Genomic DNA, 18,340 nt, shown 5'->3' on the forward strand with positions numbered 1-18,340 from the left:
TTCTTTGAAATGTTATATCCTGTTTGATCCTTGCCACCCTGTATTCCTGTGTATTACAACCCAATGAAAGCCCCTGGAGGAAGGGGCTTGAGGCCTTTTTTCCTCAGAGAAACTGGCTACTCCAGGCCTTCTTCCTCTGAGAAACTGGCCACCTCTCCTCCCCAAGCAGATCATGTCTTGTCTTGTTTACTTTCATCTGTGGCGGACAGGGGGGGACTTGTGGGAAAAGTCTCCCCCACAGACAAAACTACAACCTAGTGAAATATAGTACTGAGAAAGTAAAGGGAAGATTTCTACTGAACGTCAAAGACAAGTTCCTAGCGATGTGTCTTGTCCTGAAATATAATGGCTGCCTCCCAAAGTCCTGAGTTACCTGACTGGGAGAGTTCAGTCAAAGGCTAGACAGGTTCTTAGAGGAAGTGCTAAGTTTTGGGAGGACCACGGAGTTAAAACAGACTCAGCTCCTTTGTACAGACTGGGCAGTACACAATCCTGGATTTCAGTGCAGTTCTGTCACTTACTTGGCCACATGTCACTTACCTTTCTTAACTCTCCATTTCTTCCTTTTAAAAACCAGGATAGTAAATATAACTTGAGACATACCGTGTTAAAAGAGATAATGCATGTCAAGCACATAGCACAGTGCTAGGTTCATAGCTGCCTATGGCAGTCATCTCCAGCATCCTATTAGCTTTAGAAATGGAGAAGGAAAAGAGAAAAAATGTGAAGAGCTCAGAATGTATGAGTCGGTTATTGTGGTATACGTACCAGCAGATACAGGGCTGCCATCTGTGGACTGGCCAAGTCGCTGCACAGCCTAAATAAACTCGGCTGGCCACACAAATGCTGTGAAGTGCTGGCAAAGAGTGGGGGCTGAGGGAGCTGGCAGTTGGAGGCCCATCGAAAAACAGGGTTGGAAAGAACTAGTGCAGGCTCATCTGCCCACGCAATATGTTTTATCTATGAGCAATTACAAGGTGAGAGGAGTGAGTCCTGGCTGGGTAGCTTAGTTGGTTAAAGTGTCATCTCAATACACCAAGGTTGTGGGTTTGATCCCTGGTCTGGGCACATACAAGAAGCAACCAATAAGTACATTAAAAAGTGGAACAACTTGATATTTCTATCCTCCTCCTTCTCTCTTTCCCTCTTCCTCTTTCTTTAAAATCAATCAATAAAATGTTTTTAAAGTGCACAAAGAATACAGAGTATAGTCAAGGCCCAGAGAAGCAGCAGCTGACCCAGATTTAGAGGGTCAGATAAGGGTTTTCCAGAGAAAGTGAGAACTGAAGCAAACGCGTTCGGGGTGTAGGGCAAGGAGAGAGCTCAAGCTGACATGGTGTTTGCAAGAGGGCAGAGATTCACCGAACCTCTCCTACTTGACTGAAATTCCCACATTAGGTGTGACCAAGAAGACTGCTATGTTCTTCCAACTCTAAGGTTCTACAATTATTGCTTCAAATTAAAATAAATTAAATGCCCTACACATTTGCATTCACTACATTTCTTAAAAAGATCGTGGTGGATGTGGATATGGTTATAAAAGGGCAAAGTTAGGGCTCTGTGTGGTGCTGGAACTTCTCAGCACCTTGACTGTGATGGACGGATGAGCTCACACAGGCAACAAACAGTAGAGAGCACACACAGGAAGACAGATGAAACCAGGGGTATGAGGTGGGACGTATCAACATCAATATCTTGACTGGATATTACACTACAGTTTTGAAAAATATTATCGTTGGGAGAAACAAGCATAGTTCACAAGGATCTTTCTATTGTTTCTCATCAATACATGTGAATCTATAATGATTTCAATAAAAATTTCAGTTATATAAATAGCTACAGAAAAAAATAATATAGTTATATAAAATTGCAGTTATGAGGTACAAATTCATTATTGAAACTGTGGCAAAACACATAAAAATAAAATGTTAAAATTATTCATACCAGGGTCCTGGCTGGTGTAGCTCAGTGGATTGAGCACGGGCCTGCAAACCAGACAATTGAGGTTCGATTCCCAGTCAGGGCAAATTCCTGGGTTGCAGGCCAGTTCCCAGCAGGGGCCAGTTCCCAGCAGGGGATGCACGAGAAGCAACCATACATTGATGTTTCTCTTCCTCTTTCCTTCCCTTCCCCTCTAAAGATAAATAAATAAAATATGTTTTTAAAAAATTATTTGTACCCCACTGTCCCAAAATCCTTTTTTATTTTGATTTACTTCCTTAATTTTTAGAATACTATAGATCCTTACAATGCTTTTCCTGTGTGATTATATAAGTATATGTTTGTTTATATAGCTTAATTCAGCATGTAGTTTGTTTCTTATTTATTCCAAAATTTTATATTTCAAAGATCTTCCCATTATGTTAAAAATAATTCATTAAGTGATTATTTCTGATGGCTAGTTAATAATACTGTTAGGCATATCATAATTATCTGAACCAATCTGTTATTTTAGAACACTTTAGGCAGCTTGAACTTTGTCACTATTATAAGTAATTCTGCAATAAATTAAATCTAACTGGCTGCAGATATTACCAAGATGAAAGAGAACAAGTCACTGAATAATAAAATGTTAAAGTTAGAAAAGATCTTGGAAATCATTTGACCGAACAATCCTCATAAAACATACACCCACACATAAGTCGTTTCATGGTTAGGGACACCGTGTGCCTACTCTCACTTTGGGAAGCAAGGACAAGGCACCACTTCAACAACTACTGGGGTGGGGGGGAAGCACCAACCAGGTTGCTCCTTTGTTTGGAACATCATCCTGTGCACCAAAAGTTTGGGGTTCAATTCCCCATCAGTGCACATACCTACGTTGCGGATTTGATCCCCAGTCAGGGTGGGTACAGGAGGTAACCAATCGATGTTTCTCTTTCTCCCTTCCTCTCTATCCAAAATCAATAAACATATCCTCAGGTTGGGGGGAGGAGAAACAATGAGCCAGGAACCTTGTTCTAAGAAGTCATTTTTGGCTCTGTAGAATCAAATAGAAAAAGCAAAAATGAAGAAACTATAGAGAAAAAATGGTTTAAGATGGAAACATTCTATATATTCATATTTCCAATTCTCTATGACACTAGGGAAGTAATTGAACTATTTTAATATAGTTTTTCATCCATAAACATATCCTTTTCCTAGCAGGTCCTCAATACATATTTGTCATCTGAACAAGTGACTGAAGCACATACAGGGACTCAGCAGCTCACTGTTACTCAAAACTCAGTGTTCTCCCTCTTTTCTAGTCGGCTCCTGTTTGGAATGTCCTTCCTCATCCTCTTCTTCACTTCAGGGCTAGCACTGGTGTCCCCCTTTTTTAAAATCTTCATCTGAGAACATTTTGTCATTGCAAATAGACAGAGGAGGGAGAGAGAGAAACATCAATGAGAGAGAGAGAAGCATCCGCTGCCTTCCTGTATACAACTGGACCAGGAATCAAACTCACATCCAGGCATGTGCCCTGACTGCAAATTGAACCCTTGATCTTTCAGTTACAGGATGAAGCTCCAACCAAGAGCCACACTGGCCAGGGCACTTGTGTCCCTCTTCACAGAAGCCACTGCTTACTTCTCACCCTAATTATCTACCCCTCAACTTTGTTATAGATACATAAATGCCTGTCTCTACTAAGTGCAACTTGAGGGTCAGTCTGTTCCTTTTTCAACTTTGTGTAGGGCTTTGCCAACCGTATTAACAGGGCAAGACGGGCTCCTCACATCCCCCACTCTGGCTACGGCGATTGGATGAGAGGAGCACAAGCAACGTGTATTGAGACAATTGGATTCTTTTCAGGTAGAATTTAGAGTTTGGGATTCAGAGACAGATGATCCATGAAGACTGACTGCTTGAATCGGTGACGTGAAAACTTGGGAACTTCGGGGAAGCCAGGTTCCCAGACGAGAAAAAGAAGACGAGAAAGCTGATTTACAGAGAGAGAGAATAAAGCAAATGCATAAGAGAGAGCAAAACAAAAACCATCAAGCACTAGAGAGAGTGGGATGGCCCAGAAGCTCTCAGCTCAGGAGTTCCAGGCCCCAGTGAAACCAGGCTCCATGTTCTGACCTGGGGTCCAGAGGTGCCCTGTGACTTTACAACTCCCTCTCTTTGGTTTTCAATTAAGATGGACCTTTACTATTTGCAGCCAAAGATAATTTACTAAGACATGCATAAAGACCCCAATGCTTTTCCTTCCATCCCTTTATCATTCTATTTCTTCCTCTGAAATTACTTTTTCCAGCTTCATCTGAAATGCTCAAATCCTACCTATCCTTCAAGACCAGTCTTAAATATGACCTAAAAAGGAAGAGCCTGTCTCTGCTGTCTCTGAACTCCTTCATGGAGCATCATTTCTGTGTTTGGCACACACACCAGAGGTATGCATGTACTTGCCTTATCCATCCCCCTTTAAATTACTTCCTCTCTCTTAATATGAACAGACTGGACGAAATCAGCAGTTATCAAACTGGGGTCCTACACAGCCGCATGTCCTGCAGTTATGCACAGAAACCACTTTTCGGGGTAGAGAAGTGAGTGGTCCCAAGAAAGCAGTGTCTGGCCTCCCCTCCTCATTTTAACCAGAGCTGTTCTGCTTTTGTGATTTCATACATTGCCATTCTGGGCTTACTGAGAAATAGAAGCTAGTACTAATTCAATTGGAAAACCTTAAACCAGATCATTCAGATGGCTCCAGGATTCTAGTAATAATAGTGAAATGAAATAAAAACAACTAAAATTTTATTGAGCTAGACAGTCTTCTAAACACTCCATGTGAACACTGACGCATCACAGCAATCATGTGAGACAGATATTCCTTAGCTCGTCCTAAAATGAGGGAAGTGGCAGAGGCAGAGTTTGAGGCTGGAAACACAGATCCAGATGCGAGCTGTTTGCCACAATAATACGATCTTCTAAGCTCCTCTAGGGAGGATACCATGGCTTTAATTTCTTTTCTTTTCTTTTCTTTTTTTATTTCACAGCACAGTACTTGGGCTATTTGTCACTTAACAGTGTTTGCTGAATGAATAAATGCTTGAATGGACACAGGAAGTCTATCTTGGATTCCACAGAAACTGAGACTTGGACTTAAACTTTCTCATACTTTGGCTGCCTCCAGTAACAACTCTACCTAAACAGAACCATTTTACAACTCAGTCTTTTTCGATGCTATCTCCCCTGCAGCCAGGAGGAAATTCCTCTTACATATGGTTTAACTTGCAGCACTGACCATACCATCGACTTGATGGGCCACGGACCCACATTTCGCCACTTGTGCTATTTTCAACTCATATTCAATACATCCATTCCTTCTCTAACAGGATTTCTCAATCTTTGTACTGATGACATTTTGGGCCACATAATTCTTTATTGTGTGGAGCTGTGTTTAGCAGCACCCTGGCCTCTATTCACTAGATGCCAGTAACATCTCCCCCCCACCACCAACTGTGACAATCACGTGTGTCTCCGGACATTGCCGGGGGCGGTGCAGGGGACACGAAATAGTCCCTCATTAAGAACAACTGCTTTATATGAACTCGCTTTTGCAAGGACACTGGGAAAAAATAAATAAAGATAGAGAAAAATAAGCAATGCCTAATCAGGCTTAGAACATAAATGCAACTTTTCCTTCATCCTTGGAATGTTCCTAGGTTTCATCGTGCATCCTCAAAATTGCCCTCAAACTGGCCTGGCCGGAGCACCAATAATGTATCAAGCCTGTTGACTGGTGATCAATATCCTGCACCATTATGAAGGCCACATAACGGTGCCCACAAACAGCCTTCAAGATTATGAACAATCCCAGAATGAATGTAATGAGAAAAATGCTCAGAACCTAGCAAAATGAAGAGAAAAATGATCCAGCTTGAAGAAACTTCAGGATAATAAAATACTCCCAACATGGTCTCACTTAGCTTCAGCCTCCTGATACAGCCAACAGCAAGCATCGACTCCAGGGCAGGGAACGCAGCAGCACCGCCCTGTACCTGTCGCATTTGATTTTCCTAACAATTAGCGAGAAAGGTATGGTCTGTTTCGCAGAGGAGCCCATGAAGTAAACGGACTTGTCCCAGGTTACAAAGACAGTCGGTGACATCAAACTTGAACCCAGAACCACCACTAGTGCCCACCCAGTGCTCTCTGCACTCCCGTATTGCAGTTTTCTACCAGAAAAATAGCAGCCGTGATCACCGAGGAGCCACGACGACGACGGTGGAAAAAATTTTCACACAGATGGGGGACAAAGAGTCAAAATGTTAACAATGGCCGTCCATGGGAAATAAGTTCATTCATCATTTTTCATTTGCCCTTTTCTGCATTTTCTAAATTGTCCTAAATATGCATTACTTCTGCAATAAAAAAAAAATAATTAAAACCCATCCAACAACCAAAATAACTCAGGGAGTATCAACATTTAAGACCACTTTTAAATGAACCATTACCACTATTTCTCACTTATGAGACTGCCAGAAACAAATAGGTTTGATAATACTCAGCTTTGACATGGATGTGGAAAGCAAGGAGTCTCGTACACTGTTAGTAGGAACGTAAGTTTGTATAGGTTCCAAGACAGCAATCTGGCAAGATCTATCATAACGTGGAGTGCACAGACTCTTTCTCCAGGCCGGTCCACTTCTAAGGATTCATCCCAGCAGCGTACCACATAGGCAGTTTACCAAAATATATGCTCACAGACATTCACTGCCTATTGACAAAGGAACTGAGACAGTGGAATTCAAAGCAGTCACTAGAGAAAATGAGGAAGGTGCATCTCTAGGTACCAATGTAGAAAGTTGTCCAAGACATGGTGTTGAGTAAAACCTAAGTTAAACACCAGCGTGAATAGGATTCTAGGACAGACAGGCATACATTATCTATGAATGTGTACATGTGTATATGTGGTGTACAGGAATCTGCTTATGTCTATATGGCTATGTATAAGCTTACATATGTATGCACAGAGAATTCTGTAAGTCTGTACAAGAAACCATTCATATTAATTATGTCTACAGAGCAGGACTAAAAGCTGGGGAGAAAGGAAATGGACTTTTACTTTCATTTTTATACCACTCTCTGAATTTTGTTCTGTTTAAATTTTTTTTCATGAATATGTATCACACTATAAGCAAAAATGGGTTTTGTTTGGGTTTGGTTTTGGTTCTTAAGATCCAAGAAGCCCCGCTCTCAGGCAATGGTTTGAAAACAAAGCAGCATATGAAACAGAACTGTCTTCTGTTGCGAATGCAAAGGCTCACAAAACAGGACAGTGTGTGAAAGCTTCTCAGGCTGTACGTGCCAGTGAGAGGCATAATGGAGACAGCTCTCTCCTGGCACACCGAGAGACAAAGCCGGCTCCTACCCTACTCTGCCAGGGGAATTAGGGCTAAATTTTAAGACCAATAATTAAATGAAACCCTGCTATATTTTTGAGGAAGCCTCAGCTAATTTCCCTGGCAGTTAAAAGCCAATTTTTCCTGTCCTGCACCTCTAGCGTGTCTCCTCCTAAAGGAGCTGACACATCCTGGCCACGGGGTGCACAGTCTCAGTTCTCCTCCTTTGCCAGCCCTGTCACTCTGCAATATGTCAGAAGACCTGGGCCATGCTGCTGGCTTGGTTGTGTATCAGCTCACTGAACTTAAACGAGCTTCTCATCTATAAAACATGTTGTTGCTGCCCCTACTTCACTGGATAATTGTAACAACCAGATATGATAGTGTATCATAAAGCATGTTGCCAAAACTAAAATACCATGAAAATGTTAGTTCACCTGAACTTGAGAAAAAAATATACATAAAGGCTGACCATGAATGTGAAGAAGTACTGCTGCTGACTTCATCTGTGCCATGTAAATCCAGCCAACGAGCTGGAACCTCAAATTCAGCCCATAGAGCCACCTCAAATTATTTCTCCATGCAAGCAGTCAGAACGGTCTATTAAAAACACAACTCCGACTCCTTTGCAGCCATTGCCTCCTGGCTCCCTAAATGCCAGCTGTACCACTTACCTACTCCTTTCTACAAAACTTTCTCTCTCTTCTAGGTCTTCACGTTTGCTTGCTCTAGACCCAGTTCTTTTTCTTTTTTTCCTGTTTCTGTTTTTTCAGGTGTCATCTCGAATGTTTCCTCCTCAGAAAAGCTTCCCTGATCAGGGTCTGGAGAATAGGCCACCCTCCTCCCACCAGACCCTGAGTGCTTCTCTCCCCACTCCAGTGCCCGCACAGCAGTTAGCATGTGACATAATCCTTTATCTTGGTTTCCTGGTTCACGGTATATCTTCTGCACAACAATGCAAGCTTAAAAGTGCTGAGGTCTAATCTGTCTCGTCCTGCACTGTATCCCAGTACCTCGAACACTGCCAACACATAGCAGGCGGTTGGGAGACATTTGTGAAATCAAAGGTTAGTTATTCACCCATAGTGCTTTCATCTGCGTTCTCACATTTCACCCTGCCTGTGTGAAACGGGTAGGGTCAGTATAATTTTTCTCACTTGCATTACTTGCCCAAGGTCTCAGTTTGTATATGACAAAGCCAGAGATTGTATCTGGGGTTTCTGACTCATGATTCCCTGATACCCACATAGCTCAAAAGCATCCAAAAATTGGACTTGGAAGGGTTGAAAATAGGGCAATTTATCTGGGCTTCAGCAACAGGGGAGAGGAAGAGAAAGATCTGCAGGAGTGAGGCTGGAGATACAGGAACGGTAAAGTGGCAGCTATTACAATATTTTGCATTCCCTTGTTGCAAATTAGTACACAATATTCTTTCCTTCACTTGAATGAAACACAGCTACCTCTGGGATGGAGACTTATGAAACTTCTCATCACCAAGCCATAGTGTAAAACACTTTGCTAATTGAAACAGTAAGTGAAAGTTTAGGTAGGTCAGATACAGTTACCCAAATTGGAAAGTGACACCGGTGTTCACACCTACTGGACTGCACACAGCAAGCTGGGATCTAAGCCATACACACACCCACACACTACCCCCAATCCTACAGTCATCCACACACCTTATGGCACAGGCGCCAAGTCTCCCAAATACGCTGACTCACTGGCAGGGGCCACGGGAGAATCCTGCACAGGAAAGGGCAGGAGGAAAGAGAAGGAGCAGAAGAGCAGCAGACAAAGGAGAGAGGGACAAGGGAGTCACAGATGGAATGGAAGGAGAAAGAAGAGAAGGAAGGGGGACTGTGGGAGAGGGAGAAAGTGAAAGGAGAACAAAGGGCGGTGGGGGGGGGGAAAGGGGAGGACTGCTGTCCTGCTAAGATTTTTGCTGCAGTGCTGAAGTGGCCAAATGCTGGTACAAGGCAGTCCTAGGGTCAGGGTTTTGTTGGGGTTTTTTTCAGGCATTTGTGTTTCCATAGAGACCAAAAATTCCTGCATCAATAATTGTCTTCCAAATTTCACTGGTATTTGAGCTCTCTTCCTGTGCCCACATCACCAGGCAAGGAACCAGAGGCTTGCCCAGTGAGAATGGACATAAAGGCAGGCTGGCCACCCTACACCATGCTAGCCTCCGGCCTAGGCCTGGACTCAGCCCAGGGCCAGAGAGCTTCAGTTCCAGCATTTCCACTGGTTACCTGACCCCTTCCCTAGGCAAACACTGCGCTTGCCGCTGCCTCCTGCCCACTCCTCCGCACTCCCCCGCACTCCCTTGAAGATCTGCACAGCCTAATGGGCAGCCTACCAAAAAGCGGAAAGCCTGGTGAAACCTCGAGCCAACTATATGGAGCATATTCAACCCTCCACAAGGTGTGCCCATAGTGCATTTTGCAGCATAGGAAACCAGCTGGTCACGTTCTCCCTTTCTGGCCAAGGCTGGAAATACTCCCTCCTATCTTGCCATCCAGCCTAGGTATTTCTAGTTTCCCCAAATCTCCCACCCCACATCTGGTCAGTTGTCAGTCTGTCCATTCGTCTGTGTGATGTTTCCCAGGGCTGCCTCTTTCTTCCATGGTCCCACAGGCACTGTCCTGCTGTGGGCCCTCAGTATTTCTCGCTGTCCTCCAGGCACTGCACCCCTCCCCCCTAATTAAACCAGAAATTCCTGGGGCCCAGGAGCCTGTGTTTTCAACTGGCTTCCCAGGGAAATGGGACACAGCTGACAACCACAGATGGGATTCAACCTTTCCATACCTGCAAATTATCTCCAGGACTCACACATTCCATTTTTCTCCCTGGGCCTGCAGTAAGTTTTTTGTAGGTCCTAGGTACTTTTGCCTTCAAGGGCCCATTCATATAAATATAAATATAAGTAATATAAAAATAAATATAAATATAAATTGCATTTGTATAAAGAATAATTCCTAAATGATACTCGTTTTAGAAATTATGATTTTTTAAAGAAATTAAAATTAAAACATATTTATGGGCCTTAAGATTATTGTGGTCCCCAGGCACTATGCTTACTGGATAATTTGGCCCTACCTCACCCCTGTTCCCAAATCTTCCGTGCCCTCCCACTGCCTACAAAATAAAGCCAACCTCCTCTGCAGGCTCACCCTGATCTGGATTCAGTCTCTCTTCCCAGCACCACCCACCGTACGACTTCCCACCTTTGTGAGCTCCAGCTCTAGGCTGAAATGCAGTTTCTCTCAGCACTTCATGCAGGATGATGCCACTGTGCCTCAGCCCTCAGCCCTCAGCCCAAAATAATCTTCCTTTCCTTCTCCACCTACTGACTTCTGGCTCAAGCACCACTTTCCACTATGGCCTCCCTAGTCCTTCTGGTTGAAATTATGGCTCCTTCTCTCCATCTCCAAAGCATTTTATTATATCTATTATTATATTACTTTATAGCCTTGTTGTTGGCCAAATTCTAATGGACTCTTCTTTCACAACTTTAACATTTCTAAAATCAAGAAGTGGCTTATAATATAAGCCAAGACAAACTTACCAGCCGCCAGGTGGAAACTACACTGCAACACCGCAAAGCAATGTTCTGCACATGCAAACCCAGCACTGCACAGAAGGCCCTGAGCCATCTGACTGCTTCCTTGGTGGGATTATGTCCATTGTTAACACCCCACCCAGTTGAATTTTACTTTCTAACCCTGGTGCCTCTTAAAATTATGCATCAATGCATTATTGAAATAAAAAGATATTTTGGGTCCAGGCTATGGCCTGTGACATGTCAGGTAAAGCAATTAAAGGTAAAGAACACCGCCAGATCTCTTGGAGCATGTCATCAAATTTTCTAATTCTTTGGACTGTGAAGGACTTATTCCTCAGATACTGAGTTTTCTGTCAAAAGCTTCCAAGTAAATGTCAATAGATGGTGTTTAATATGCAATAGCTATAACTTAGTTTTTTTCCTGAATTACAAGTTTTGCCAACAAGAAAATGTACAATATAAACCCCAGGATCCTTTTTTTTTTAATCCTCACCCAAGGATATGTTCACTGATTTCAGAAAGAGAGGAAGTGGAAGGAGAGAGAGACAACAAACACTATTAAGAGAGAAACATCATTTGGTTGCCTCCCAGATGTGCTCTGACTGGGAACTGAAACTGCAACCTAGGTTTGTGCCCTGACTGGAAATCAAACCTGCAACCTTTGCTACACAGGACGATGCTCCAACCAAACAAACGACCCAGCCAAGGCAACTCCAGGATTCTTCAGTTCACCTCAAAATTATACATTCTTTCCTAAAGAGGTTCAAGATGTTGAGTGCAGGTTATAAAAAGCAGTAGGTCACCGTAAAACTTACATATGACTGCAGATAGCCAAAGAGTATACAAAGAATTTTTAATACTAAACCTGAAAACAGCTAAGAGTCCAACTTTGTGATAATGATGAAGAAACACAGATCTACAGATAACTACCATATTTTCAGACCATAAGATGCACCTAAATTTTAGAGAAAAATAGAAAAAATTTTTGAAGCAAAAAATGTGGTAAAATATTTAATAACATAAATAACAATATTTCACCAATGTAAATGTAAAGCTACATTTGGACTATAAGACACACCCCCCTTTCCTCCCAAATTGGGGGTGGGGGGGTGTCTTATAGTCCAAAAAACACGGTAAGTCATCTACTATTAGCCTGCTTAAAAAAATTGTGCCCTGGCTGCCGTAGCTCAGTGGATTGAGCATGGGCCTGCGAACCAGACAATCGCGGTTCGATTCCCAGTCAGGGCACATGCCTGGGTTGCAAACCTGTTCCTTGCAGGCTAACTACCAGCAGGGGATGCACAAAAGGCAACCATACATTGATGTTTCTCTCCCTCTCTCCTTCCCCTCTAAAAATAAATAAATAAATAAAATAAAATAATTTGTATACGTTTAGTTTTTCTTTTTCTTTCAGATAAAAAAAATGTTACCGGGATGACGAATCATACAGTAGTTTGCATTTTTTTGGTCAAGAGGGCCCAGTCTTTTGGTGAGCTAATTATTTCTTTACATTTCCACATTACAAAACTCTTGGGATTCTTAACTATGGATTAATCATCTTTCTCTCCCCTCTAGGGTCCTTGCATATGAAACATGCTCATTAATGAATTGGTCTAACTTTGTGCCAACAGCTTCATTTCTTTCAACTCTGGCCTCATTTCTGTTAAATTCTAGCTGTATGATTATTTTTAGTTTGGATGGACATATTTCATTATAAATGCCCTTTAAAAATATTCAAAATCTGTTCATGCTTCCATTCATTCAACAAGTATTTATTAGGCTCCTAATAAATGCCAAGCAGTGATGAGAATGCAAAGGTGAATAAGACACAGCTTTGCTCTGAACTTTACTCATAGTCTGGAGGGAGAGGTGGGCCAGCCAGCATATCACCACTCACAGTGATGACAGCTATGGCAGGATGCACAGGCTGCTGCAGGGGTGTGGAGAATGGCCGCCTCATGCAGCCTACAGGGTTTAAGGATACTGAAGCCAACTCCTGAAGAACGAGTAGGAGGTAACCTGGGAAAGAGAGATCTAGATGGCTACTGGAGAAGCTGGATAAGCTGAGAGAAGAGTGTTTGCAAAAGCACAGAGATGGAGTGGGGAAGGGGACCTACCAGCAAAGAAAAGACAAGAAATTCTGTTGGGCCGGCTTGCAGAGGTACCAGGATGGGCTTTGATGTCCTGTTACGAATACTCTGATGAGGGGAAGACTGGGGAGGGTTTTTAGGAACAACTATAAAGAACACATGAACAAAACCAAGGGAGAGTGGAAACAGAGGAGGGACGTGGGGATGGCTGGGGTCAGAAAGTAGTGGTGGGAGGTAAATGCAGACAACTGTACTTGAACAACAATAAAACAATTAAAAATAAAAAATAAAAATAAAACAATAAATTTTAAAAAGATACTCTGAACTTTAATCTTAAGAGTAGTGGGAACTCATTTTTATTGGCAAGACATTGGTCCCTAAATTTAGAAAGCTGAACCAATTATACAGGGTGGGGCAAAAGTAAGTTTCCAGTTTTCATATAGAAAATATACACTAATCAATAAATAATAATATAAGAATAAACTGCATTTTGTGTATTCACAACTATAAACCTACTTTTGCCCCAGCTATATTTTTCTCTCTGTGTCATATCAGGACTCAATCAATCTTAGTCAATACTACTCTTTCTCTATCTCCTTCATTTCCAGCATTTTGAAATCCTTTGTTATGTTTAAGTCCAGAGAGATGTTTGTTTTATTGCAGGAGATCAAACTGAAAAACAACTGCACTCATTTCAGTTATCTGAGACACTCCTATTTCTCCTTATCTCAGGGAAAGAAGCAAATAGAAAAACATCCACCACTAAATTCTCCACTTGCAATCTTATGGGCATTTCTCTATGGCATTTTACACAGTACAGAATAAGTAGAGCCTGTGTAGCCTCAAGCAACTTGCTTAACCTGGTTTATTTAACTTTAAGAGGAAAGTAACTGTCACCTACCTTCAAAAATTCTTACGAGGGTTAAATAAAATGCCTTATGCACACTGTTTAGCACAATGCATGGATTATAATCATTAAATTATAGTTACTTTTATCTTTAAGTATTACTGAACAATATACATAAATGTGCATGATTACAACTTTAAATTTGTATTTTATTACAATTTTAATGGCATATATGTGACATATGTATATGGTGTACACACGCAAATACACTTTCAATAGAGGTTTTCTGTGAGGCAAAGGCCTAAAGAATCAGGGAGAGGAGAGGAGTACTTTTTCTACAGAAGTATTATGTAAGGGGGAAAGGTGAAGAACCTAGGTAGGATGAGCCTAGAAGAGAGCTGGGCTACGAGGAGAAACAGAATCTATTCTCTGATTTTCAAAAGGTTTCCATGTGGACAAAGGATTGGATTTATTTGTACCTAGCGGGCTGAAAGACTGATTGTGCCAAAATAAAAGGAAGAACTCTACACCAGTGTGAACTGCCCAAAGGCACTGCCTCGGAAGACGGTGACAGCTCCATCACTGGTGTGCACCACAGGCTCTATGGCCACCTTTTAGAAGCTTGATTCAAGTGATTGCCTCTCTAAGTCTTAAAAACCTGGCAGTCTCCGAGAGTTTGAAATCTGACAGAGGTGCATCTGTACATGGTTATCCAGTAACATTTAAACTTTAGCTGCACAATAAGTGAGTTAAATAAATCAACTTTGCCTTCAAATTACAAGACCCTTAATGTGAGCAGTTATTCCTATGTAATATTAGTACATATATGCTTATAATATTTCGATGATGTAGGAAGTTACCCAAATAAAGATTTCATTATGTTAAAGCCTGTGTTTAAACACTACTTAGAATAGTATTCATTAAAAGTAATTTTTGTTTCCAATCAGATCCACATGAAACATGCAAGTATTTCAGCATTCTTCATTATCCTTTTACTTTTAATTGGCCTGCTGCTTTATGGCTTGTCATTACGAATTTGGTAAGTAAAGCCTATCGTTAGAACACTTCAGTGAGTAAAGATTGGGAGTTCTGCTTTTGCAAATTCTACTTTCCATGGAAGGTGAGATGCACACAAGAGAGATGTGGGATTTCAGAGCTAATGAATTGGAACAGCTGAAGAGCCACTAGGATATGAGAGGATGACCTTTGAATGACAATGTTTCATAGCGAAAAATTCAAATGAAGACAAAGTGAGCAAGAGCAGGCAAAGAGCATTGCAAGTTATACCCAGCTATGGGGTTGCTTTGGAATCTACCACTTGAGAATCTGTTGACTTAAACAGTTATTACACTCCTCTGCATCTGTCCCTCTAAAAACACTCATCTAAAGACGGAGGGGAAGGAGACATACCACTTCAACAATCGGTTGGTATGCCTACACAAAAAGACAGTCTAGTTCTGTGTTTTGGGGGAAAAAACTTAGACCTTAGAGTCAGATACCCAAATCTGGCTGTCACTAAGTAGCTATTTTACCTTGAACAAGTCCCCCACCATGTCTAAGAATAAGTTTCCTCATTTGATAGGAAGGGCACAGAGAGCAAAGTGATGAAAAAATGCAAATATATTCTCATGTTGTTTTAAGCCTCAAACTAAAGCTCTAATATGATTCCCCTTTTATAATGGGGAACTAGCTTAAATATTTTCTAGGTTTTACAGCTAGTAACAGTAGTGCAGAGGTTTGATCCCAAATCCCTAGGCACAGGCACACACTGCTTACTCTACCTAATACAATTCTGGGGAAATGAAGTAAGATTACTGTCCAAGTGTTCTATCTGTTACAAAGAGCTATAAACATATTAGGTATTATTATGACTGAGAGAGACCTCAACTCATTTTCTCCATTCATAAATATGTCTGTTAGAGCAAAACCTCCATGAACCACCTAGCCTATGTGGTATGTAACAGTGCAATCAGTTAAATGAATGGGCAGATTAATGCTACTTTAGAAATGATCCATGAGTTTAATTAAATATCTTAAACAAATGGATACATTTACACTGTGCAAGGCCACTCACTGAGACTCTTAGAAGAAAGAACTATAATTAGACGAGACAGATATAGTTGCACTAGTAAATAAATTAGGGAACTTGCTAAAAGAAACCCCACCCACAGGGTGCAATCCCACGTGCAAACTGAACAAAGAGCACCCTCCCAAACTGCATTCTCAATTGCAAATACACATCAAAATAGTCACTAAAGACACAGGACTGCCACAGCACAGCCACAGCACTCCCCGAACTACAAGGGGAATCCCTGCAACCTCTTCTACAGTGCTAGTGTGATCAAGTTGAAGCACCAACTTTCTTAGTAATAGCACTTTACAGATAACAATATTCTTAATAATAATGCTTTCCCATTACAATAGTTTATCAAGACAATTAACTCTTCTTCTCTATACCTATTGGAAAACTCTCATTTAGTGAAAAAGATGCTTTTTAAAGAGACAGGATTTTACCATAGGCTGCTATGTGACTGATTTACTGGCCCTCTTAAATGGCCACCCCCGAGGGGCCAGAAGTGTCTCTCATTCACTACTATACTCCCCACAGTGTTTAGCAAGGCACCCGGCATGTAACAAGCTCAGGAAATGTGTTGAATTTATTCTAGAGTGTAACCTACATTAAACACAAATTCCAATTTGAAAAATGAAAATTTGTATAAAAGTTAAATACAAAAAATGTCTCAATTTTTTCATTTCCCTGAAGTGGGACACCTCCAAACTCATTTGGAAACTGTTCATTTTCATTTCAGTGATTTGTTTGCATGCCCACTGGGTTCCAGGAAGGATTGCAGTGGCATCATCTGGAGCACATGAACATTTTTAAGATTTAAAGGAGATCACATGCAGCCTGAAGATGGTTTGTACTTTGATACATCGCAGATTTGGAAACACATAAATCAAATAATCATATGCAACATCAATACCAATGCTTTTGAAACCATCTGTCCCATCTTAGCTTTAATTTAAAGTGATGCTGAGACCCTGAGAGAGCGTCCCACCAATGCCTTATCTAACTTCAGGGAGAGTTTGCACGGGCGAGATTCGTTTTGAGGTCAGAATACTTGAACATTTGTTGATAATATTTCATCCCTCTTATGGGATGAGAAAAATAAAAAATGGTAGCCCAAAAAGAGCCTTCATACAACTAAACAGAAGCAAGCTTTTGTTTGCAAAGTGCAGGAATTAAATTCGGCTTAGTTTTGTTACTTCCCAAACAACCCGACATGAACCTTCCCGCTGGAGTCCTCAGTTGTCCAGTATTAAAGCTATTAATGTAGAAGAAGCCACTGAGCACTTCAATTATATATTATCTCTATATAAACAATCCTCAGATCCCAGTTCCTTGAAAAAGTCATAAGCAGCTATAATAATACTCCTGGTCCGACATGGATATATTAAATGACTGTTTCACTATGGAAATCACTAAAAGAATTTTCAAGACTGAAATCCAACGTGTTAAAATGCTTTGTAGAAGACAGCTGAAAGCCCAGATACAAAGTTTGGAGGCATTTCCATTTTCCTTACATGGAAAGGTTTATGAAATATTAATATACTCAATGCAAAAAGTATGCACAAGATCAAAACCAAAACCAGAAAAAAACAACTTTAATTGTGCAAATCATAAAAGCTTTGTAAAAGGGCTCTATATCCCAGGTAACAACTGCTCAAGAATCAGCATTAACCCTAGCAGACAGCAGAATTGAGAAGAGGCAGAGCCTCACACAACTGCAAACAACATCAGCATCACCAGAACAATTGGAATAAATACCGTCCCCAGGCTGCACTAGCTCCTTCACCTCTCCCGCTCAACCAGCACCGAAATGAAAGCAGCTGCCTCTCCCCGCCCTTTTCACAGCTGCTCCTCGAGCCAACCCTCCCCTCCCAGCTCCCAACTGGTGAATTCAGCAGCCTAGCAAGATTAAGAGGTGCTCATTAAGGTCACTGGGCCTCCAGACTGATCTAACGTTTCCTAGCTCCCCGGACTAGAGAAATTAGAGACGCGACACCCCGGTGGTATTAGATGCCTTCGCCTCTATCTGGCCTCTCCCAGGCTACAGCTGGGGTGGGAGCCTCGGGAGGGGTGTGCAGAGTTCAGCCCGGCGCTCCCCGAGGGCGGCACTACCTGAGCTGTCCATGGTGCTGGCGCGGTCCTGAAGCTGCCGGGCGGGACTCCGCGCCGTCCCGACATTCACTCTCTGCTTGACGCCACCCCCGCCGCTCCCCGCACTTAAGTCCCCGTTACTGTCCACCAGCTGCAAGGATTCATAACCATCGTTGCTGGTCTTTTTCCGGTAGCTCCCGAGGAGGCTCATGAGCAAACCCAGAGAAGAGGAAAAAAAAATCAACCTGGGAAATGAATGAGGAGGTGGAAGGTGGAAAGGACTAAAGGAGAAATTTTTTAAAAAACAAAGAAAGAAAGAAAAAAATTATCAAGTGCCCAACATGACGCAAA

The 18,340-nt window shown here is 41.8% G+C and overlaps 1 protein-coding gene across 6 annotated transcripts in view; it reads right to left on the bottom strand.

Annotated features, from left to right (window-relative positions):
* Positions 1-18,340, bottom strand: part of DNAJC6 (DnaJ heat shock protein family (Hsp40) member C6) — a 157,578-nt gene that overhangs the window by 81,787 nt on the left and 57,451 nt on the right. The window contains exon 1 of one of the 6 annotated variants that reach the window (XM_037043242.1): positions 18,011-18,270. The exons of 4 other annotated variants lie outside the window; for them this stretch is intronic. In XM_037043242.1, coding sequence (XP_036899137.1) covers positions 18,011-18,200 — 190 coding nt within the window. In that variant the 5' untranslated portion in view covers positions 18,201-18,270. Of the gene's footprint in view, positions 1-18,010; positions 18,271-18,340 lie in introns of those variants that run through there. One more of the 6 variants, XM_037043251.1, reaches the window with a different exon arrangement.

The sequence above is a fragment of the Sturnira hondurensis genome, unplaced genomic scaffold (assembly GCF_014824575.4).
Source record: "Sturnira hondurensis isolate 20B ecotype Veracruz unplaced genomic scaffold, ASM1482457v3 Scaffold0000648, whole genome shotgun sequence".
In the NCBI taxonomy this organism is placed as follows: Eukaryota; Metazoa; Chordata; class Mammalia; order Chiroptera; family Phyllostomidae; genus Sturnira; species Sturnira hondurensis.